The 25224-nt window shown below is 39.3% G+C and overlaps 1 protein-coding gene across 10 annotated transcripts in view; it reads left to right on the top strand.

Moving 5' to 3' along the window:
• The window catches only part of WRN (WRN RecQ like helicase), a 125491-nt gene that overhangs the window by 46073 nt on the left and 54194 nt on the right, over window positions 1-25224 (top strand). For all 10 annotated transcript variants that reach the window (XM_043893944.1, XM_043893940.1, XM_043893945.1 and 7 more), the window contains 6 exons: window positions 1489-1556; window positions 1831-1939; window positions 2537-2605; window positions 6737-6819; window positions 10910-11016; window positions 15839-16026. In XM_043893944.1, the coding sequence (XP_043749879.1) occupies window positions 1489-1556; window positions 1831-1939; window positions 2537-2605; window positions 6737-6819; window positions 10910-11016; window positions 15839-16026 (624 nt within the window). The remainder of the gene's footprint in view (window positions 1-1488; window positions 1557-1830; window positions 1940-2536; window positions 2606-6736; window positions 6820-10909; window positions 11017-15838; window positions 16027-25224) is intronic.

Raw genomic sequence — 25224 nt, forward strand, 5'->3', positions numbered from 1 at the left:
TACTTTGAAGTAATATTTATGTAAAATTCATATCTGCACATTGTTTTTATAAGTGAGGAAAAATGGTTTTCCTTAAGATAGAGTTCTGAGTTTAAATACGTTAATAAATTCATCTTAAGTTAATCCTGACTTTTATTTTATTACAAAAGTATCTGTGTGCCTGTTTTGTGCATCTTATTGTCTAAAGCATGTTGATGTAATAGAAATTCATAAGACAGTAGTTTGAAAAACAGTGACAATCATATCTGTTTTAACATAGTCAAATGTATTTACATCCAAGGGAGCACACTTACAAGTTTTAAAATGGGAGGAATACAAATGAGATGAAGAACAAGTAGATTTGAATAAAACTGTTGGTAATAGGAATGTAAAAATCTAGACTTTTTTTCTCTTCTGATCTTAAAACATTTTTTTTAGATTAAACTGTGTCCTACACATAATACACATCAATGTACATATCAATGAATTTTCACAAACCAGACACCCTGTGTAGCCAGCATTCCAATAAGAAAGAATAAATCATTATCAGCGTACCAGAAGATCACCTTTCCAGTTTTTCCCTCAAAATTTTATTGAAAGAAATTTCACAGATACAGTAGGTTTTTTTTTTTTTTACTATGAATACCTGTATATTCACTGTTAATTCACTATTAGCATTTTAGTATACTTGCTTTATCATATATTGATTATCTGTCTCTCCACTTTTTAATCCATTCAATTTTTATTAATAAAATGCATCTCAAGGTAAATTGTAAGCATCTTTACACTTCAGCATGTAAATCATTAACTATAGTTAAGTATTTATGTTACTTTTGAGCTAAAATTTGCATGTAAGGAAATGGTTAAACTTAAGTGTTTAACATTGGCAAGTCTTAAGTGTACATGCACATCTGCATGTAACCTAAACCCTTTTTAAAATATGCTACATTACAATCACTCCAAAAAGTTCCCTTATTTCCCTTCTTAGTCCTTGCACCTAGAGCATTTCTCTTATTTATTTAAATGAGTGATTCTGTTGGATATCTAGATTGAAGCTTGGAATTTATTTTATATTTTAGATATAGGTAATAAAATTTAATGCAAATATAAATGGAAATCCTAGTTGTTCAGTCACCTTGAATGGGAAGTTGGTCAAGTGAGAGTTCTGTTTTAACATTCCAGAATTCATGTAGTTTTATTGAAACTTGGAAATGTAAAAGAAATTCTGGAGGAAATGAGAAAATGAAATGGCTTTATCACGTATCAATTATCTGTCTATCCACTTTTTAATCCATTCAATTTTTATTAATAAAGTGCATCTCGGGATAAATTGTAGACATTCTTATACTCCCTTCTAATTACTTCAGCAGGTAAATCATTAACTATAGTTAAATGTTTATTTATTTATTTTACTTTTAAGTTAAAATTTACATGTAAGGAAATGGTTAGACTTGTCTCTTCCATTTCTTATTAGTAAAACAGTGCAGCATTTTGCTTTTCATCCTCCAGGGTTCAGTGGAAAGTGATTTATTCTGTACTGGAAGAAAGAAGAGATAATGTTGTTGTCATGGCAACTGGTAAGTTGTACTTAAGCAAATAACCTTATTCTTTAAAAAATAAAGCTTCAAGATTTTGAAATACTTAATCTTTCCATAAGGTATGTATGTATACAAATGGTGTAAATTGTAGAAGAGAATGAGCTGAGGTTAGATGCTTGAATTTTGCATGAATTAACTCAGGAAGGTAGCACATTAATAGTGACTGTTCATCTCATGCAAGTACATTGTAAGAAGAAATCAGAGTACCAACGATCTAATTTTATTTCTCTGAGTGTATTATTTTTATTTTAAGGGTATGGAAAGAGTCTGTGCTTCCAGTATCCACCTGTTTATTTAGGTGGGATTGGCCTTGTCATCTCTCCCCTTATTTCTTTGATGGAAGACCAAGTGCTTCAGCTTGAGTGAGTAAGGCTTTCAGAGCCACGTTGCCACCCTTTTTTTTTTAACTCCTGTGAAGGAAATACTTGATTTATCATGTATGTTAAAATCTAGTTCCTATTAATGCATTTCTATAAATGTTTTGTCTTTACTAGTAATATATGACACTTTAGTGGAGGAGCTTATCTTCTTTCTTTAGTTCTCTTTAATTTAGGGCTACCAGATGACCCCCCCCCCCCAAATTTTTTTAAAAATCAAATTTTATGCCAGTTAACACTACATATCACAAAATTCTTTTCTCTGTTGGTTATTCTTTTCTCTGTTTCTTCTTTAGCTTGGTATGCAGTATATACGTAGAGGTGTAGTTTTTATTTATGAAAAACATTTAAATTCCTTCAACCTATACTTGCAGTCTTTTTGGAAAATCCACCTTAACTTAACAACCAGTCTTCTAATATAGCCATTGAAGGAATTTATTTACCAAGTTAGTGAGTTACAAAAAGAGATTGCAAAGAAGAGAAATGTACATCATTATAATTTTTTGTTTCTTCTCACTTAAAAATGAAGTTGATATTTGTAGTGTGCACATGGTTCCAAGATATTTGTTTTTCTTCTTACAGAATATCCAGTATTCCAGCTTGTTTTCTTGGATCAGCACAGTCAAAAAATGTTGTAGAGGATATTAAATTGTAAGTTATTTATATGATTCCTGATCATGTTGTCTAGTGTCTGTGGTATTTTTCTCAGTGGAAAAACCTGACTGAACTTTTTAGCCTACCCAATATATTGAGATTCATTCATGTTACATGTACCAATAGTTCATTCTTTTTTATTGGTGAATAGATTACATCATGTGGATATTCCATAATTTGTTTATCTGTTCACCTGTTGATAGACATTTGGATTGTTTGCAGTTTGGGGATTTTACAAACAAAGATGCTGTGAGCATCTGCGTGTGGTGGTCTGCTTAGTCGCGTCTGACTCTTTGCGACTTCAGCCTACAGTGTTCCTCTGTCCATGGGATTCTCCAGGCAAGAATGCTGGAGTGGGTTGCCATGCCCTCCTCCAGGAGATCTTCCTGACACAGGGATCGAACCAGGGTCTTCTGCATTGCAGGAGGATTCTTTACCCACTGAGCTCCAAGGAAAGGCCTGTGCTGAATCACATAGTCTGTGTTAAGTTTTTGAGAAACTGCCAGACTTTTTGAGTGGTGGTACCATTTTACATTCCTACTAGCAGTGTCTTAGAATTCTAATTTCTCCTCATCTCAGCCATCACTTGGTATGGCCAAGGTTTTAATTTTAGCCATTTTAATAGAATGTCGGTGTGCGTTTTTAAATTTTTTTGATTTAGTTTTGTCTGTGCTGGGTCTCTGTTGCTGTGTGGTCTTCTCTCTAGTTGCAGAAGAGGGGCTGCTCTCTAGTTGCGGTATGTTGGTTTCTCATTGCAGAAGCTTCTCTTGCTGCTGGGCACAGGCTTTATGGTGCAGGGGCTTCAGGAGTTATGGCACGTGGGCTCAGTCATGCGTGCTCCCAGGCTCTAGAGCACAGGCTCAGTAGTTTCAGCACATGGGCTTAGTTGCTCCATGGCATGTGGAATCCTCCGGTACCAGGTATTGAACCTGTGTTTCCTGCATTGACAGGCAAATTCTTTACCACTGAGCCACCAGGGAAGCCCCTCAATGTGTTTTTCATTTGCATTTCCCTAATGAGTACGTTAAGGCTGTTTATTGTCACCCTGCTTATTTAACTTATATGCAGAGTACATCATGCAAAATGCTGGGTTGGTTGAAGCCCAAGCTGGAATCAAGATTGCTGAGAGAAATAGCAATAACCTTGGATATGCAGATGACACCACCCTTATGGCAGAAAGTGAAGAAGAACTAAAGAGCCTCTTGATGAAAGTGAAGGAGGAGAGTGAAAAAGTTGGGTTAAAACTCAGCATTCAAAAAATGAAGATCATGGGATCTGGTCCCATCACTTCATGGCAAATAGATGGCAAATAGATGGGGAAACAGTGAGAGACTTTATTTTTGGTGGCTCCAAAATCACTTTAGCTGTTGACTGCAGCCATGAAGTTAAAAGACACTTGCTCCTTGGAAGAAAAGCTATCACCAACCTAGACAGCATATTAAAAAGCAGAGACATTACTTTGCCATCAAAGGTCTGTCTAGTCAAAGCTATGGTTTTTCCAGGAGTTGTGTATGGTTATGAGAGTTGGACCATAAAGAAAGCTGAGTGCTGAAGAATTGATGCTTTTGAACTGTGGTGTTGGAGAAGACTCTTTAGAGTCCCTTGGACTGCAAGGAGATCCAATCAGTCAATCCTAAAAGAAATCAGTCCTGGATATACATTGGAAGGACTGATGCTGAAGTTCCAACACTTTGGCCACCTGATGTGAAGAACTGATTCATTGGGAAAGACCCTGATGCTGGGAAAGATTGAAGGCAGAGGAGAAGGGGACGGCAGAGGGTGAGATGGTTGGATGGTATCACCTACTCATGGACATGAGTTTGAGCAAGCTCTGGAAGTTGGTGATGGACAGGCATGTTGCAGTCTGTGGGACTGCAAAGAGTCGGACACGACTGAACTGAACTGAAGGACTAATTATGTTGAGCATCTCTTTATATACTTATTAGCCATCTGTTTATGTTTTTTTTTTAAATCTGTGTATCTTTGATGAAGTGTTTATATCCATCTTTTGCTTATTCTTTTTTTTCTCATGTGAATTTTGATAGTTTATATTATACATTCTGAATATAAATCCTTCACTTGCTATATGGTTACCAAACATTTTCTCTTAGTTTATTATTCCATTTTTCATTCTCCTAACAGATTGTGTGTGTGTGTGTGTGTGTGTGTTAAGTTTTATTTGAGGCAAAATGAGGACTGCAGCATGGGAGGCAGCATCTCAGATCGTTCTTAGATACTGCTCCAAAGAGGCAGTGGGAGGAAGGTCAACATACAAGATTTTGGAGAAGGCAGACCATTCTCCTAACAGTTACTTTGAAAAGTATCAGGTTTTCATTTTTATAACATCCTGTTTGTCAGTTTGTTTTTTTATGGATTTTGCTTTTGCTGTTGCTTTTTGGTGCCTCACTCAAGGTCACAGAGATTTTCCTTTATATTTTCTTCTAAAAATGTTATAGTTTTATGTTTTACATGTACATCTATGACCCATTTTGTGTAAACCTTGTATATTAGGTATTGAGTGCAGTTCTTTTTTTTTTTGACCTAGGCACATCCATTTCTTCTAGCTCCATTTGTTGGAAAGATTATCTTTTCTCCACTGTATTGCTTTTGCACCTTTGTAAAAACTAAATTGACTAAATGTACATGGGTTTATTACTACAGTGTTTATTTTCTATTTTGTCAGTCTGTCTGCCTTGATTGGTGTCTTGATTACTATAGCTTTATAATAAGTCTTGAAATCAGGTAGTACAGGTCTTCCACTTTTGTTTTCTTATTCTTTCAAAGTAGGTTTTTTTCTTTTTCCAATTTTTTGGGGTCTATTCTAGGTCCTTTGTATTTCAATATCACCTTTTCAACTAAATTGCCAATTGGGATTTGATTGAGTTTACTTTGAATCTAGGTCTCTAAAGAATTAACTGTCTTTATAGTTCTTATCACTGTTTTACCCTGAAGAACTGATGCATGCTGAAGTTAAATACTTGCCTAAGATTACTTAGCTTGTAGGAAGTAGAACTGAGATTCAAACCTAGATAGTCTGGCATCAGAACTAATTATATAGTTCCCTGTGTTAATTAGACTGCTGAGTATGAAAAGCATAACTTTTTTCTTAGTTGTTTTCTACCCATTCCTACTGAAAACACCATGCCTAGCACACAGTAGATTAAATATTATGAAGTGGTTTCATATAGAACATTAATTCATTTTATTTAATTTGATCTGTGTCTTCATTTGGTAGAATGGAAAAGAGACTGTGTACCTGTTTCGCCCCAGCCCTAACCTTTGTTGCAAACATTGTCTTAATTAGGATTCTATCTGCGCAGAATAGAAGTCAAACTAGTTTAAACGAATATCAAACTTTATAGTAAAGATACAGGAAAGGCTTGTGGATCCCTATGAAAAGTAATTAGCCAGCCCGCAGGAAGAGACTGGAATCATTATTGAAAATACAATAGGGTGTTTTTTTGTAACCTAAATTCTCTGTGTGTCTTCCTCTTGCTTTCTCTCAGAAGGTAAGCATTCTCTGCTTTTCTAGTCACAAAATAGACTGCAGGTATTTTTCATTTACATGTTACAGATCTTGCTGCTTGGAGACTGACTGGTTGTTACTTGGTTAGACCCCCAAATTCCAGGACGGAGACTGACTAACTTGACCTTAGTATGCTTTTCATCACTGGCCCAAGAAGATGTGGGCAACAGAGCAGAATATACAGGAGAAATGTGGGTGCTGTGGGTTTTATTGTGGAGATGGGATCAAGGGTAGGGTAATGGGGTTGTCGTTCTCCAAGGAAGGTGGCATGTAGGTGGATTGCTAACGTATAGAAGGTTTACTGTAGGCTTGATCAGTTAACTCAAGCACTGTGATTTTGGGGCTAGACTGCTGGAAATCAGAATCTGGCTTCTAATGGCATCTTATACTGAGTACTTTCTGACTGGTGTTGCCGTGTTTGTTTTGATGAATTGAAATCAGAGAACCAACATATGTGCATATGTCCACACATATAATATGAATTTTATTTTTAATAAGTGGTGTAATGCATTATTTAAAAAAATTATACTGTGTTATGGTTTTCAGTTATGTTCATTGGGTGATTGTTTTTACATTTCCTATTTCTTTGTTTCTTTTTACAGAGGCAAATACCGGATTGTATATCTAACTCCAGAATTCTGTTCAGGTAACTTGGACCTGCTTCGGCAGCTTGAGGCTAATATTGGTAAGTGGGATGATAGAATCTTTATAAGTACTTGTTAAAGTGAGATATTCTTTAAACTTGTGGATGGATCCAGGAAATCTCTGCCTCTCCTGTCCTGTCCCACAATTCCTTCTGCCCTAGAAATTAAGCTCCTGGATTATAATTGCCTATTTGTGTATCTGTTTGCTTCTACTGGACTGTCAACTTTTTAGGGGAAAATGCTCTTCTTATTTATTTATATTTCCTGAGCATGTTCCTGGCACATAGTAGGCATTTAAATATATTATTGAATAAATTTTGAATCTTGGATTCTATGATATTATAATTTCCTTTTTTTGGTATTCTGAATCTTAATCAATGTAGTGGTTCTCTACTCTTATTGTTCATAAGAATCGCCTTTCAAACTTTAGAAGATTTCGGATCCTCCAACCTTGAAAATTGTGATTTAACACACCTGCTGTTAGGTTGTGGCAGCTGTAGTCTTTTTACTGGTGACTCTGATGTGTGATTTTCAGGTTGGAGACCACAGTACCTATGACTATTTGTTGTCAGTGAGTACGATTAATCTTAAAAATTAGATAATATGTCATAGCCTATTTCCTAGAAAATGTAAATATAAAATGAGTCAAAAGCTGGTATCGTCTTTGATGTGTTTGCTAAAAACATTTTTGTCTTGTTTTTTCCCTTCTTGATGGTCAGGCTCAGCTATCTAAGAGCTACAATCATAGATTCTATTGCAGTTGTTCGTGTTTCAAACATTAAGTTAAACCGACAATCTTTGCCTTCTAATGTAATATGATCTCACTTTATATTTATGTTTTAAAATAATTCCTGCACATAAAAGTTTTTTTAAACATTGTGGTGTCTCATTTAATGGTTACTCACAGATAACTCTGGGAAAGCATTTAACAGTTACTCTCATAATATAATGAAAATAAGTATTTATCTTTTAATATGTGTTAAGTATGAACAAAAGAATGAGGGCAGAAATTAGCATTTGATTAAATATATTATCAAAAAGGACAACCATCAGCTGTTAAACTCCCTTATTGGCGTGTTATATTTTTGCCTTTAATTTAAAACAAATTTGTTGTGTATCCTATTACGTTGTATAAAGTTCTTAGGAATATTTCAATTCAGATTAAAATAACAACTCTAGATATATAAACTCCATGGTTTTATTGCAAAAGTTAGGGTCTATGTACCTAGTGGTCTGGATATGTTTTGTTCCATTTTAACATTTGCTTTGTTTCTGTGATGGGTTTAATCCAATATTTACTTAGAGCCTCCTGACAGGTTGTTCTAATTCTCTATTTTAATTTTTTGTAAAGGAATAAATTATGAACACTGCAATTATTAGAGCTGCGTATCTGTGTAAGATGGATGAAAGTGCTCTTTCTGGGTGGCTGTCAATGTTGAACAAAATAGGATAAATTCTCTCTGAAGTATTTTTATTTAACTTTCATTTTACAATGCTTGCAGCAGTGAATATACTCAGAATTTCATTTGTATAGTAGTTTTGACATTTAGCTATTCTGATTTATGATTTTTATGAAATGTTATTATTTAAGTAGTGTGGGTTTATAACAGAAGCAGCAAGCAGAATTTTATATAGAGACACCTTAAGAGCAAACATACCTATAATTGTCGTGTAAATTTGGGAATAAGGCTTTAATGACTGGTGTGCCAAAATGAAATATATCCTGGACCTGGGCAGATACTCAGACTTTCACATTTAATGGGAAAGTTGGCAGAAGCTTGCATCAGCTGCTTGTGAGGGACAAAGTTTAGCTCCATTAAAAAGAGTCGTTGTTGTTGTTTTAGTTGCTCAGTTCTGTCTGAGTCTTTTCCTGTCCCTGCCCACCAGGCTCCTCCGTCCATGGGATTTCCCAGAATACTGGAGTGGGTTGCCATTTCCTCCTCCAGGGGATCTTCCTGACCCAGGCAGCGAACCTGCATCTTCCACATCTCTTCCATTGCAGGTGGATTCTTGACCACTGAGCCACCGGGGAAGTGCAGAAGCTAGTTAATCAAACCTGTGATTTTAAGGAGGGTTTTAAAATGAAGGAGCTGTCATTCTTTGTTTTAACCTATTTAATTTAAAATCTGGGTCATGTAGCTTCTAAAGCCAAATAAGTATAGTGGTAATATTGAATTTTTCTCACTCATCAGTTAATAAAATTTTGATGTGAATCAATCTGGATTTGCTCAGATTTAGCAGGGCTTTCTTTTTTTCTTTCCTTCTTTTTCTTCTCCAGCCCTGTTGTAATTGGTAATCTCAATGAATTGTAGTTATATGCATGTTCCTCTGTCTCTTCCTTTAGAAATGTGAGCTCCTCAAGATCGTGAACTGCATTTTACTATTGTTTTATTCCTAGGGAAGTGTTTGGAACATAGTATGCATTTCCCCAGGTGGCACTATTGGTAAAGAACTTGCCTGCCAGTGCAGGAGACAGAAGAGACACGGGTTCGATTCCTGGGTTGGGAAGGTCCCCTGGAGAAGGAAATGACAGCCCACTCCAGTGTTCTTGTTGGAAGAGAAACCCGGTGGGCTGCAGTCCATGGGGCTGCGGGTTGGACATGACTGAGCGACTATAGCACAGTAACTACAATAATAATAGTTTTTTTAAAAATTGAGCGGTCTTTTATGCCAGCCCCTATCTTAGTGTTTTATGTGAATGATCTTAATCTTCAGAGTAACTAAAAAAATGTTAGCTACTTTTATTATCTACCTTATACTTATGGGAAACTGACAGTTGAAAGCTTAAGTAAGATGCTTAAAGTAATGTAAATGGTAAGCCAAGTTATGCATCTAGGTAGTCTGACTTGTGTTTTTAATCAGCCCCCAGTGGCAGACCTCCCCCTGGGCCAGGAAGATCCCCTGGAAGAGGGAATCACAATTCACTCCAGTGTTCTTGCCTGGAGAATTCCATGGACAAAGGAGCCTGGTGAGCTACAGTCCATGGGGTTGCAAAGAGTCGGACACGACTGAGCAGCTAACACACAGTGGCAAAGCATAAATATAGCAGATAAACATTAAGTTGTGATCATCCCCGTTGAAGGGAAAAATTATTTTTTTCTTAAGTATTAATTTGGTAATCAGGGACAAAAGCTGTACTGTCATTACTTTGAAATATCTGAAGACATTTTCATGGATGGTTATATAGTAAAGCCCTTTTCTGAGAGGCATTACTGTACATTATTGATTCTGATTCAGTGTGGGGGTGGGGGTGGGGGCCGAGCAAAGGGGTTGCTAGGTGAAGAAGGAACAATCTGCCTTCCTTCTTACCTACTTTGTACAAAATGAGATATAGTTCTTCCCTTCCCATTTTATATTAGAAACTGTGGATGTCATCCTGTCTTTCAGAACTGGCATTTCAGAGGAATTTTGTAGTGATCATTCACAGACAGTGAGAAATGTAATCTCAGTAGAAATATGCTGACTCTTTCTCTTTGGATAGCTAATCCATGAGATAAAAGTATTATGAATGAGAATTAGAACAGCTCTTCTTTTTAAGGTATTATCATTGCAGATGAGTGATAGCTTTGAGGACAGAGTAGTAGTAATTAATTTCTCTGAGAAATAATGATGAAAACCAAAATTGAATAAACATGTTATTTGAAAAATAGATGTTAAATATTTCTTTTATCCATCTGCCTTTTATCCATATATCTCCCTTTGCTTATTCTCAGTAATAATTTTTGGTGTACATGCTAAGTCACTTCAGTCGTGTCTGACTCTTCGTGACCCCGTGAACTGTAGCCTTCGCGGCCCCATTGACCATGGAATTCTCCAGGCAAGAATAATGGAGTGGGTTGCCATTTCCTCCTGAAGGGGATCTTCCTGATCCGGGGATCGAACCTCCATTTCTTAGGTCCCTTGCATTGGTCTATTTATTCTTTACCACTGGCACCACCTTGGAAGCTCAATTTTTGGTGTTATCTGCTATTATTTATGCTTATATTTTTCTATGATTCAATACTTTGAATTACTTTTCTCCTTTCTGTTATATTTACATATTCAAAGTGAAATTGGTGGTAAAACCTTAGATGAGTTTATTGCTTTTTTGAACGTTATCTTCTCCATTTACATATTTTTCTTTTTTGACAGGTATCACACTTATTGCTGTGGATGAGGCTCACTGTATTTCTGAGTGGGGACATGATTTTAGAAATGCATTCAGGGCTTTGGGTTCCCTAAAGGCAGTACTCCCGAAGGTAAGCTTTGCCAGGTACAACGTCTTGAAATGACTTGCTTAGCAAGGGAGGATCCAGGATTGGGGAATGGCCAAAAATCTGAAAATGTTTTTATGAAAGGGTGAATGGTTGATTTTCAAGCAGGGGAAAGATTTTTTTACAGCATGGTGTATCTTTTACTTCTCTCAAGTCTTTGCTGAAAGAGGACTTTTTCATTTAGGCCTCCTGTCAACTGTAGTCAGCTTTTCAAATTAACCCCCTTCCCACAGCTCTCAGCATTCCTCATATTCCTTTGCTGTCTTTTAAATAACACTTAGCAGTGTTAGCATACTTTAATTTATTTTGTCTATGGCCTGTGGGTGCCTACCAGAAATATTCTTTGTGGGGAGGGATTTTTGCTGGTTTAGTTGATAAAATCTACAACAGTGCCTGTCCCATAGTGAGTGTTCTATAAATAATTGGGTAAATGAATAAGTGAATTCTGATGAGAAAGCTGAGACCCTGAGAAGTAAGTTTACCGCACAGGTAGTGAGTGGGAGAGCTGGGCAGTGCTACACAGCGGGATACTACACGGGCTTCCAGAGCAAGTGACTGGAGAGAAGTTTAAAACAGTTTCTGCCCTGAAGTAGCACAGAGTCCAGTAAAGGAGTTTAGACTCAGAATTACCCATAAAAGTGGAAGCAGGAGTACCAAATGAAGTGCACGGAACAGTATGAATAATATAGAAAGATTAGCAGTGTGAATAGTACCTGTAATATTAATAGAAAAAGAAGATTGATATGGTGAAAGCCAGTAGGCTCAGATTCCTTGAGGACTGCTTTTCACTAATTTAGAATGGTTTAAAGTAAGCTTTTGGAAATTAGGAAGATTGCTGTCTGTGATCCTTTCCTGGGCCTTTGATTCTAGAGGGATTGTGTTAGAGGAGTTTTAAGTGTTTTATGCAGTTTGGAAATGCTTTTCGATATTGAATTAGTCTTTTATTGTGTCAGACTGTGGACTCCATTGGACTCTGTATTTCTTGGGATGATTCACTGAGCCCAGAGTGTTTGTCAAGCAGTGGCTGAGAAACCTTTTTCCCTAGTGTTTTAGTGAAATCTGTGTTAGCTAAGGGGTGAGAAATGCCACCTGGTGGCTGTAGGGCTCTCCTTTTCCTCACTGTTCTCAGCTGACTGTCACCAGTGCTTCACACTGTACTATTTCAATAAGTTCAAAAATAGGAAAAAAAATCACTAACATTCCCATTTGGAGAGAATCTGACAAAATGAGTCTCCAAAGAACAACTTTGTTGTTGAAAGCTTTGTTGTTGTTGTTGATTTGCTCAGCTCTGTCTGACTCTTTGTGACCCCATGAACTGTAACCCACCAGGCTCCTCTGTCCATGGAATTTTCCAGGCAAGAATACTGGAGTGGGTAGCCATTTCCTTCTCCAGGGGATCTTCCCTACACAAGGATCAAACCTGTATCTCTTGCACTGCAGATGGATTCTTTACTCTTGAGCCACCAGGGAAGCCCTGGAAAGCTTTACATCAACCTTAAAGTTCTATAAAATTCAAGTAAGAGGTACTGTAAGGAATGAGACATTTTGGATCTTTCCGTGACGTTCCTCCCAGCCCTTTTACAGAGATTAGCACATAGTAGACAGTAACTGTTTGGAATAAGTGAGTGACTGAATGAATGAAGCATATTATGGAGTACATAGATCAACTGCACCACCCAAATTCAGAGGCAGTTGGAATAGTAATGGTTCTTGGAGTTTGTAGTGGTAGCACCATTGAAGTATATGTCTAAGGCATTCCTAGATTTATAGTCCCAAGATTAATTTACATTTTATTGCTTGTTTCACCAAAATTTTGTACTTATTACCAAAGAAACCAAGATTTGCCCATTTAAAGAACAAGTTTCGTGAGTTGAGAACTTGATAAAACTGAGTGACAAGGTAATTTATCAACCATACCAGTTTGCTTTTAACAATTAAAAGGTTGAAGCTATTAAGAACTGTGCTGTAATATAAAGAACAGACTTTGACCTCTGTGGGAGAAGGCGAGGGTGGGATGATTTGAGAGAATAGCACTGAAACATGTATATTACCATATGTGAAATAGTTCACCAGTCCAAGTTCGGTGCATGAAAGGGCACTCAGAACTGGTGTACTGGGACAGGCCTGAGGGATGGGGTGGGGAGGGAGCTGGGAGGGGGTTTCAGGACGGGGGACACATGTATACCCATGGCTGATTCATGTCAGTGTATGGGGAAAACCTCTACAATGTTGTAAAGTAATTAGCCTCCAATTAAAAAAAAAAGAAGAACTATGCTGTGATGACCAGATAAACTGAGAGCTTCCCAGCACACCAGGCTCTATGGACACACCTTTCTCCTAGCCAACCTGAGTGTTATTTTTAAGTTTTACCCTAGTTTACTTCTTTTAAATATCATAAAGCACCAGAGTTTCTAAGCAAAAATATTCTGTTCATTTCTGAACTGAATGTAAATATTGTTCCTTTAAATTTAATGCATTCCATTACTTTACTGTGTTTTCTGAGTTACGGAAGCAACATTCTTAACTGTGACTTTCTAGGATGTCGGCAAAGGAGTGAGTCATTTATAGTGATTTTCCCTGTTAGCTGGTCGCTAGAATAAGGAGTTTTTTGTAGCAAAGTGGGAATTTTTAAGTTAGAAGAGAAGTTACCATCCGGTAGCCCTGTCCATCTCATATTTTGATGAAAAAGCCGAGGCCAAGAGAAGTTAGCCCTTGCCCAAGTGAGTGGCAAATCTGGGAGTAGTGGCCGTGTCTCTGGAGTTCTTGTGTAGAAGTCTTTTCAGATGTTGCTATGAAAACATAAGTAATAGCTGACACTTCATGTCTGCTTTCTGTATGCTGTGCTGTTATGTTTGGCATATTAGACCTTTTATCCCATTTGCTCTTCACAGTGACTTTCTGAGGTTGTTGCTGTTATTGTAGCCATCTTATAGATGAGGAAACCAAAGTTCAGAATATGAAGTAAATAGCTCCTGGGAATTCCCTGGCGATTCAATGGTTAAGACTCCACACTTCCACTTCAGAGGGCATGGGTTCAATCCTTGGTTGGGGAGCTAAGATTCTGCAAGTTGTACAGTGCAGCCAATGTATCTAAAATAAGCAGCTCAAAATCTCACATCTCATTAGTGGCGAAAGCTGGCTTTGAACTCAGGCAACTGTTTCTGAGCCAGATTTTTATACTACTGTGCTGCTATTTTGCCTGATTTTTCTACTAACTTCTTCAAAATGTGTCAGGATTCATGCTTATTTCCTTTTTTTCACAAAAGTGTTGCTTGTCTCCTCTTAGATGATACTGCATAGAAACAAACCAGACCCCCTTTTCTTATAGTCTTTATCCTGAAAATGTCTCTTTATCTGTATATGCAGTTAAATATCAAACATTTTTTAGTCCATTTATAAATTGTTTGAATAACAGTTAAATTGATGGAAATGCTTCATTGTGGTAAGGTGAGAAAGTTCATATCCTGGGAAATTCCGTGTTTAAACTTCCCTTATTCTCAGCCATATTTTTGATACAAATATTTTTATTTGCTATAAAGATATATAGCAGGTAAATACATATATATTAAGCCTTGATTAGAGAAACCAGTTTCTTTATAAATTGGCCTGTTTCTATATGTTATTAGGCAGATGCTCTCTAAATTCAGAGAAGAGTCTGATTGTAAGCCAAAAATCAATTAAGTTGATTTGGGATGTTTTTTAATAATTTCACAGAATTGAAGGATAGAGAATATCAAAATGTCAGTTAACTGGTCACATTGATTTTGGTATCATTTTTTTCCATTTAAAACCTGCTCCCAGACTTAATTGATTTTTCTTTGCATGAACTTTGAGATAGTTTTCAATTCAGTAAAGCTATATTGATTATAAAAGTAGTTTACAGTTTTTAATAAATTGTATTTTTTTTCAAATTCTGTAATTGCTTTTTTACAAATTGCACTTAAATTTTCACTTATGTACAGTAATTGCTTCAACTGATTTGCAGGGTAGATGTATTGCATCTGAAGAGCTGTGTTATGAGCATATTATTTACCATATTTTATAATAAGCCAAAAAGTATTCAGAAAGTTGTAATCTTGGATATCAAGCAGCTAATTATATAGGAACAATTTTTCTGATTATGAAATGATTGCATAGTTGATTAATACTCCCAATGATAATAGTGATGAAAAATTAAATCTAGAAGTCTACTGTACTGAAAATAAAACATGACTTGGTTGCTCAAGGAATCAGTTAATAATAGATGTCTTATTTTCTGCATTTTCCTTATATATTGTATGCCACAATTAGCCCTTTAAAACTGTTGAGAGGTCATCCAGGTCATTGAGAGCTGTTATTTTAGATCTGAAAAGCCATATACCAGTGTATTTAACATAGGAATAAAAAAAAAGCCTTGGTTGGGCTTTGCATGGCTAAATTTTCAGTGAGTGCAGGGTTTATAATTTGTGAATTATAGATTATCAAAGATAAGACATAACTTACCCCTCATTTGTCCCAGCACTGTGGTAAATGTATAAATAATAAATGGAGAGGTAGATAGCTAATAAGTGGATTTAACATAAGATAGAAATTGCATTTAGAAATCTTACGAGTTTAGTGTTTGAATGATTTCTTAGAAGGCTGAGAAGTAAGAAGAAAGTGTTTTTCTTCTTCTTTGAAAAAATAATTTTAAAGTTTCATTTTTATCACTGTTCTCTGTTCTTCCTATAATTGTCTTCCAGTGTCTATCTAAGAAATGTCTATCTAAGAAATGTTGGGAATTAACGACCTCTCTCCTTTGTTGAAAAATCACTTTTACTTATTTCAGGTTCCAATTGTTGCACTGACTGCTACGGCAGGTTCTTCAATCCGAGAAGACATTGTACGTTGCTTAAAACTGAAGGATCCTCAGATAACCTGTACTGGTTTTGATCGACCAAACTTGTATTTAGAAGTTGGACGAAAAACAGGAAGCATCCTGCAAGATCTGAAGCAGTTTCTCGTCTGTAAGTCAAGGTGAGAATTTCGTGGTTGATCAATTTTGGAAACTAGTTTGTTCTTTATAAAAAATGTATTTTATTTTTAAAACTTATCTCTTTGGAATGTATATTTAACATATTTGAAATTCTGCTTAGCTTAGGTTCAAGTGTGATGTTATATAATCAGTGACTGAGGAAGGGAGAAACTAATTTTTCTTATGTTTTCATACTCCATACTGTATTTGAAGAGGACATACACTCTTAATGGGCTTTCCTGATGGCTCAGCTGGTATAGAATCCGCTTGCAATGGGGGAGACCTGGGTTGGAGACCTGGGTTTGATCCCTGGGTTGGGAAGATCCCCTGGAGAAGGGAAAGGCTACCCACTCCAGTATTCTGGCCTGGAGAATTCCATGGACTTTATAGTCCACGGAGTTGCAAAGAGTTGGACACAACTGAGTGACTTTCACTACACTCTTAATAACTGACAAATATACAAAAAAAGCAAATGAGTCTTTTATCTGAATTCTGCCTAGTTCACTAGTTATATGACTAACTTGAGTTTTAAGGAATTTAAATACTTTTTGAGCCCATATCATGTATCAAGTAATATCCTAGGTGCTTCATGTAAATGATCTAGTTTGATCTTTATAACTGTTCTGTAAGCTACATATTATTTTCATTTTACTGATGTAGAAACTGTCACTAGCACTTCTTCCTATTTATTTTGTTTGGAGCCACTTTATGTATACTAAGCTTCTCTGATCTATCTTCTCAGTGAAAAACTTAAAATTTTTGCATTATGAAATGTGAAGTTAGAGTAAATGAAAACACTTGTTTGTCCTGTCCATACAAACGCAAAGCAAATCTAGGAAAATAGAATTTAAAGAACACTGTTAGTATTTTCCTTCTCAGAAAGTAATAAAAAGAAGATCGATCCTAGGTTAGGAAACCCTAAAGTAACTCTTAGGGTCTCTTGGGGTGAATTTAAATGTGGAATTCACTGTTGGCTTGACTGCTGTGTCCAGGTTAGAGCGCACATGTAAGGAATGTATCTGAGTGTTCTAGTGTCGCTCGGCTGCTCTAGGGGATCTCTCCGAAGTGACTGTACATTGTACTACACTTCCTTTCTGTCCTAAAGGTAAAATGTTCTCTTGGAGAAGGCTATTTATTTTACGTTAGAGTCTCCACAATCAGATCCTTATTTACATTCCTAACATTTGATCCTTTTCAGTCCATAGCATTCTCAAGCTCTATGGTATTTCTCCCTAATAACCCTATCCTTTTTGAAACTGTGCTTGCCGTTTTTCACCCCCCGACTCTGTGACATTGCGATTATATTGTCCTTTTATCATATCTTACATAAATGATTTCTCCTCACTGTTGTTCATATTAATTCTACTAACAGTGGTTTGTATTACTTTTTAGCTCAGACTATTATAGTCTCTCCTAGCAGATCTCCTTGCTCCTCAGGACTCCCTGGTGCATCTGTATACAGTTTTCAGGTTTATCACCTGAGAGCATATCCCCTGAGTCTTGGTGTTCCTTTTCTTGTGGCTCCCTCTTTCCTAAGACCATCCAAAGATTTTGATACTGACTGTGACAGTGGTTTTTCTAAAAGCAAATCCGAAATGATTTTGCACCTGTTTTGCATCCTGTAAGAAGAGTCAGAATGTTCTCTGTAGAACTTGGGCAAATAGAAGTTTACCTCTTGGAAATTCCCTGGCAGTCCAGTGGTTAGGGCTCTATGCTTCCGCTGCAGGCAGCATGAGTTTGATTTCTGGTCGGGTAACTAAGGCCCCACATGCCATGTGACTTGGCCAGAAACAAAGAAAAAAAGAAAAAATTGTCTCTTAATGAGCACCATGATGGAGGGTAAGTTAAGACTTCAAAATATTACCTGTTATCTTCATTTTCTTCCTTTCATTTAATTCTATTTAACTGTATTCACATTTTTTCTCTTCATTGAGCCATCATGTTTCTTAAAGTCTTACCTTATTTGCTTTCTATATGCTGCTGCTGCTAAGTTGCTTCAGTTGTGTCCAAGCCGACTCTGTGTGACCACATAGATGGCAGCCCACCAGGCTCCCCCATCCCTGGGGTTCCCCAGGCAAGAACACTGGAGTGGGTTGCCATTTTCTTCTCCTGTGCATGAAAGTGAAAAGTGAAAGTGAAGTCGCTCAGTCGTGTCCAACTCTTCGAGACCCCACGGACTGCAGCCTACCAGGCTCCTCCATCCATGGGATTTTCCAGGCAAGAGTACTGGAGTGGGGTGCCATTGCCTTCTCCATTTCTGTATGCATGATGCGTTTAATTTAAATAAGCCTGTCTCACCTATCTAACTTGATTAAATGAGGATAGATTTTTTTTTCCCTCTCAGAAACTTGTTATGAGGAAATAACAGTCTTTGGTAAACCTCTTAGCAAAATAACGAATCCTCTTGTAATAGTGAGGTAGGAGACAGAGAGGCCCCAGGCTGAGCAGCTGCAGCCAGTCTCCCACTGACACTTTGAGATAAGATGGCAGAAGGAGCACTGGGCCCTGAGACAGTGACCACAGTTTCCTCATTCTTATGGTTAAGGGGATTTCTCAGCCTGACACAATGTGCAGAGAAAGTCCTCAGTTGTCCCCTCAGGAGTTCCATATGACACAGCTCTAGGGGAGGGGTCGAAGGATGGAGGAGGTGACAGCCCGTAATGTGTCCTGCCAACCTCCCTGAAACCTTTGCACTGGAATCCATCTTGGCTGAGAATCGTGCACACCCACCAGGAAGGACCCTGAGTCAGGCCAGTTATGGGCACAAGCAAGATGATTGGCCAGAGACAACCCGGAAGACTGCCCCCATGTAAGTGATCATGCCACCCCTATTGGGTGCAACTAACTCTGCGAGTTCACCCATATGCTCTTCCACACAAGCTTTGCTTCTGTTAATAATAACAGCCTTTAGGGGCTGGTTGATTCCATGTGCCACACCTGAATCTTTGAGATACCTGGTCCTGGAGGATACATCCCAGTATTGGAAAAATAATCATAGGGCTGTACAATCAAAATAAGCTCCCCAGGGAACCCCTGGCGACTGCAACATTTTTCTCTATTCAGGGAACTAAGTTCAGCTAAAGACATCTGATTCAGGGTTGCTGGGGATCTTGGGGACGCCGTGGACCCCTTCTAGATTAAAAGAAAGAAAGTGAAGTTGTTCAATCATGTCCAACTCTTTGTGACCCAAGGGCTGTAGCCTACCAGGCTCCTCAGTCCATGAAATTTTCCAGGCAAGAGTACTGGAGTGGGTTGCCATTTCCTTCTCCAGGGATTCTTCCTGACCCAAGGGTTGAACCCAGGTCTCCCACATTGCAGGCAGACACTTTGCCATCTGAGCCACCAGGGAAACCCATCTAGATTAAAGCCTTCTGGTAAATGTTTCTGGGATGCCGGATTACATTTCTAGGTTAGCCTCTTTGTTCTTGGTTGCAGCTTGTTCCACATGAGGGGACCTCCTCCTGAGTCAGAGGGAATACCTCTGTACTGTGTCCTTAAGAACTGGAAGCTGTTTAAATTAGATGGGCTAAGAAAAGAAAAACTTAAGTTTTTTTGTAATACTTCCTGGCTTTTATATAATTTGGGTGATGGAGAAAGATGGCGCCAAAATGGGTCTGGTAATCATCCCATCTTGCAGTTGGATCATTCTTGCCGCAGGTTGGAGCAGTGGACTGAGGTTCCCTGTGTCCCTTTACCGGAGTCCTGCCCTGTGCAGCTCAGAGGCCTGGGGAACCAGAGAATTCTCCCAGCATTCTAGACAGTCCTAGTTTAACTCCCCCCAACTCTCAGTGGGGAAACCGAGCCTCTCCTATTCCTACAAGTACCCCTAATTCTCCAGATCCCCCTGGCAAATCCCAAACCTTGCTGCCCTGTTCACCTCTAAACACACTGGTACCACACTTTGCCAACAAAGGTCCGTCTAGTCATGGCTGTGGTTTTTCCAGTAGTCAGGTATGGATGTGAGAGTTGGACTATAAAGAAAGCTGAGTGCTGAAGAATTGATGCTTTTGAACTGTGGTATTGGAGAAGACTCTTGAGAATCCCTTGGACTGAAAAGAGATGCAACCAGTCCATCTTAAAGGAGATCAATCCTCAGTGTTCATCAGAAGGAATGATGTTGAAGCTGAAACTCCAATACTTTGGCCATCTGATGCGAAGAACTGACTCATTGGGAAAGACCCTGATCCTGGGAAGGATTGAAGGCAGGAGGAAAAGGGGACAACAGAGGATGAGATGGTTGGATGGCATCACCGACTCAATGGACATGAGTTTGGGTAAACTCCAGGATTTGGTGATGGACAGGGAGGCCTGGCATGCTTCCGTCCGTGGGGTCACAAAGAGTCAGACATGACTGAGCAACTGAACTGAACTGAAGTGACCCCTGGATGAAAAAGCTAATCTCACCACTGAGGTATCTCATAGGTGGGACTTCCAGTCACCCAGGATCAGGGAGAAAGTGTCCTCCCAGGGAAGTGGCAAATGGCGAAAGCACAGTCAGAGTGCACACGCCCTTCTCTTTAGCTGATTCAGCGGGGTGCAAACAAAGACTGGGTCAGTTTTCTGAAGACCCTAGTAGATTTACTGAAGGATTTCAGGCCCTAACCCTGGCATTTGATTTAGCCTGGAAGGATGTCCAACTAATACCCACTACCTGCTGTACCTGTGAGGAGAAGCAGAGGGTTTGGCCCGCAGCCTCGGAGCACACTAAGCAGCTTGCCGGGGCCCAGCCCAGCGTCTGTGATGCGGGTGGGATGCAGAATCCCACTGCGGATGAGAACTTCCTGGTGGGAGTGAGGGCCAGGAACCACATGCTTCAGTGCCTATTAGAAGGAATGAGGAGTGCATTAGAAAACCAGTCAGCTATGAAAGGGTCAAGGAAGTGACCCAAGAGAAAGAAGAAAATCCAGCCCTCTCTTAGGGGCAACTTGTGGAGGCATTTAGAACATTTACTAACATAGACACCTCTACTCCTGAGGGTCAGTCCCTATTGGGATTACCTTTTATCATTCAGTTCACCCCTATGACATTAGGCGAAAACTTCAAATGTTACAATCAGGGCCACAAACCCTGATGCCCCACCTTCTAGAGGTGGCTTTTGGGGTAAAAAATCAAGCTGAGGAGAAGGCCAGAACTCCGCGTGAATTGAGGCAGGCCAGAGCCAAAGCTCAGCTGATAACGGTTGCTGTCGGACACGCTTTGCAACTTCAGGGCAACCGAGAGGGGACAGCAGGTGTCAACCATCAGTCCAGAGGTAAGACCAGCAAGGGGGAATGCTTCAAAGGCAAGTCAACTGACCATTGGGCCCGTGAATGCCGGAAGGAGCCTCCCAGGCCATGCCCAGTCTGCAGACAGACTAATCATTGGAGATGGGACTATTCTTTGTCCTGAAAAGGAAGAGGCACTCCTGCTTCTGAGATGACCATGGTGGGCTCCTGAGGTGTGCCAGCAGCTTCCCCCACGCCTGCCCTGAGATGTCTATCTCCATCAAGGAGCCCCGGGTCATCTCTGATGTGGCAGAAAGAAGATTGATTTTTTACTTGATACAGAAGCCACTGACTCTGGCCTGACTTCTTCCTCTGCACCTTTTTCCTCTAAAAGCTGCACAGTGACAGATGTCAGTGAAAAGGCTCACACCTGTTACTTCACTGGAATCACACTTGCCAGTTTGAACAGTGTTTGGTCTCATCATCTCACATGGTAGCAAAGTAATGCTCAAAATTTTCCAAGCGAGGCTTCAACTAAATGTGAACAGAGAACTTCTAGATGTTCAAACTGGATTTAGAAAAGGCAGAGAAACCAGAGATCAAATTGCCAACATCTGTTGGATCATAGAAAAAGCAGGAGAGTTCCAGAAAAACATGTACTTCTGCTTTAAAGACTATGCCAAAGCCTTTGACTGTGTGGATCACAACAAACTGGAAAATTCTTCAAGAGATGGGAATACCAGACCACCTGACCTGCCTCCTGAGAAATCTCTATGCAGGTCAAGAAGCAACAGTTAGAACTGGACATGAAACAATGGACTGGTTCCAAATAGGAAAAGCTGTATGTCAAAGCTATATATTGTCACTCTGCTTATTTAACTTATATGCAGAGTAGATCATGTGAAATGCCAGACTGGATGAAGCACAAATTGGAATCAAGATTTCTGGGAGAAATATCTATAACCTCAGATACACAGATGACACAACCCTTATGGCAGAAAGTGAAGAGGAACTAAAGAGCCTCTTGATGAAAGTGAAAGAGGAGAGTGAAAAAGGTGGCTTAAAACTCAGCATTCAAAAAATGAAGATCATGGCATCTGGTCCCATCACTTCATGGTAAATAAATGGAGAAACAATGGAAACAGTGAGAGACTTTATTTTCTTGGGCTCCAAAAATCACTGCAGATGGTGACTGCAGTCATGAAATCAAAAGTCACTTGCTCTTTGGAGGAAAAGCTATCACCAACCTAGACAGCATATTAAAAAGCAGAGACATAACTTTGCCATCAAAGGTCTGTATAGTCAAAGCTATGGCTTTTCCAGTAGTCATGTATGGATATGAGAGCTGGACCATAAAGAAGGCTGAGCATCAAAGAATTGATGCTTTTGAACTGTGGTGTTGGAGAAGACTCTTGAGAGTCCCTTGGATTGATCAAGGAGATTCAATCAGTCCATCCTAAAGGAAATCAGTCCTGAATATTCATCGGAAGGACTGATGCTTAAGCTGAAGCTCCAATACTTTGGCTACCTGATGTGAAGAGCTAATTCATTAGAAAAGACCCTGATGCTGCGAAAGATTGAAGGCAGGAGAAGAAGAGGACAACAGAGGATGAGATGGCATCACCGATTTGATGGACATGAGTTTGAGTAAGCTCCAGGAGTTGGTGATGGACAGCAAAGCCTGGCATGTTGCAGTCATGAGGTTGCAAAGAGTTGGACATGCCTGAGCAACTGAACTGAACTGAAGTGGACTGACATGCCCACTTTTGGTTGTCACTGACTGTCCTACCCCACTAATGGGGAGAGACCTTCTGAGTTCTTTTCTGAGTTCCCTAACCATATTATGGTTAGAAGGTCCTGAGCAGCGCCCCCTGCCCTTTTTTTTTTTTTTTTGTTAAGCCATGACTCTTGCCTATAAGCAGTAAACCCTGCAGTTTGGGACAGAGGAGTCCCTGAGAGGGCCATGAATGCCCAACCTGTAAAAATTAGCTTTAATCCAGAAGCTGCCTACTCTAACAAGAGACAATACCCCATGAGTTTTTAAGCAAAAAAAGAGTTATACAACCCCTCTTAGATAAATTCTTAAGACCTCTTGGTGCCCTGTCAGTCTCTTACCCCTGATCTGCTGGTTGTTAGGCCAAATGAGGAATATAGGATGGCGGATGGCCTCCGAGTGGTAAATGATACAGTGGTTCCTGTATATCCCCTTATGATTAATCCTTACAACATCTTAGTCCAGTTCCCTCAGGATGCTAAACGGTTTACCATGCTCAACCTCAAGGATGCCTTCTTTTGCATCCCAGTTCATCTCTCATCACAGTATCTGTTTGCCTTTGAGTGGACCAACTCCCACTTGGGTCAGATGCAACAATATACCCGGACAGTCTTGCCTTAGGGGTTTTGAGATAGCCCACACTTGCTCGCTCAGGCCCTAGGAAAGGAACTAAGGGAAATATGCCTAAAAGAAGGACCTATTCTACAGTATGTAGATATATTAATATATAGCTCCTCTATGGAGGCCTCAGATCAGAACACCATTGAAATTCTTAATTTCCTTGGGACTCGAGGTTATAGGGTCTCCCAGAAAAAGGTGCAGATCTCAAAGCAACAAGTTAAATATATGGGATACATTATAAATCCTGGAAGTAGACAGCTATCTCCAGATAGAAAATAAGCTGTATTAGGCCTAGATACTCCAAAGACAAAAAGACATCTCTACACCTTGGGCTTCCTAGGTGGTGCTAGTATTAAAGAACCCACCTGCCAATGTAGGAGACGTAAGAGATGCAGGCTCGACCCCTGGGCCGGGAAGATCCATCACAGCTCCTGCTCTGAGGCCTCCCAGTTGACAAAAGCCGTGCATCTGGTATGTTAAGTTTATTTCTTCGAGGTGGCAGCAGTTCCATGTCAAGATGATGGTGATGCAGGGATTCTAGCCACTCCCTAAGCCAGATTTTTCTGGACCAACAGCGGTCTCCCTGGGGCTCCACAGCCAGGCAGGATGAGGGTTCTGTGGCCCCAGTTAGGTAGGGTCCACAAGCCCGATGCCAGCCTGAAGAAGCTACAGAAGGTGGACCTTAAAAATTCCCTGGGGTCCAGGAATCTGAGAGGGGATGTGAGCTAGGCAATAGACGGGCCCCAGGCTGAGTTGCTGCAAACAGTCTCCTGTTGATACTTTGAGAGAAGATGCCATCAGGAGCATTGGGCCCTGAGACCACAATTTCCTCTTGTGGTCAAGGGGTTTTCTCATCCTGATGTGTGCAGAGAATGTCCTCAGTTGTCCTCTAAGGAATTCTGGATAATGCAACTCTAGGGGAGGGGAGAAGAAAGGAAGAGATGCCAGCCCATAATATGTCCTGCCAACCTCCCAGAAACCTTTGAGCCGACCAAGGAAGAACCCTGAGACAGGCCACATATGAGAACAAGCAAGATGACTGGCCAGACATAACCCAGAAGAGTGCCCTCATATAAGCAATCTAAGCAACCCCTACTGGGTGCAGCTCACTCTACGAGTTTGCCTTTATTTTCTTCCACACATGCTTTGCCTCCAATAAATGCTCTGTCTGCTGGTCTCTTATGAATTCTTTTGGCAAAGAAGACAAAGACAAATGTTTGTCATCAATGTTCTAGTCATTTCTGTGGTAGTCAATAGGAATGTTCACTGCTTTGATTTTTTCTGCTCTATACATTCAAATTTTTATATTTTCTACTTTTTTTTTTAATGTAAAAAGTGATCCATATTGTTAGTATCATTTTGAACAGTACGGATGCATGTAAACTGAAGAGTACTTAGGTTTTTCTGATACCATTCCTCAGTTTTCACTGTTGGTATTTTTGTATTTAGCTTTATAGGCTTCTGTTCTTTGTTTTAGACTATGTAAATATGTGCTCTCAGCTGTTCTTGTTGTTGGCTTGCCACAGAAATGGTTTTGTAGTATGTCCATTTTGTCTGCAATTTTCCTCCTTTTTGTATCTCTGTTATCTTTCTGTATATTG

Source organism: Cervus elaphus, chromosome 32 (assembly GCF_910594005.1).
Source record: "Cervus elaphus chromosome 32, mCerEla1.1, whole genome shotgun sequence".
Taxonomy (NCBI): Eukaryota; Metazoa; Chordata; class Mammalia; order Artiodactyla; family Cervidae; genus Cervus; species Cervus elaphus.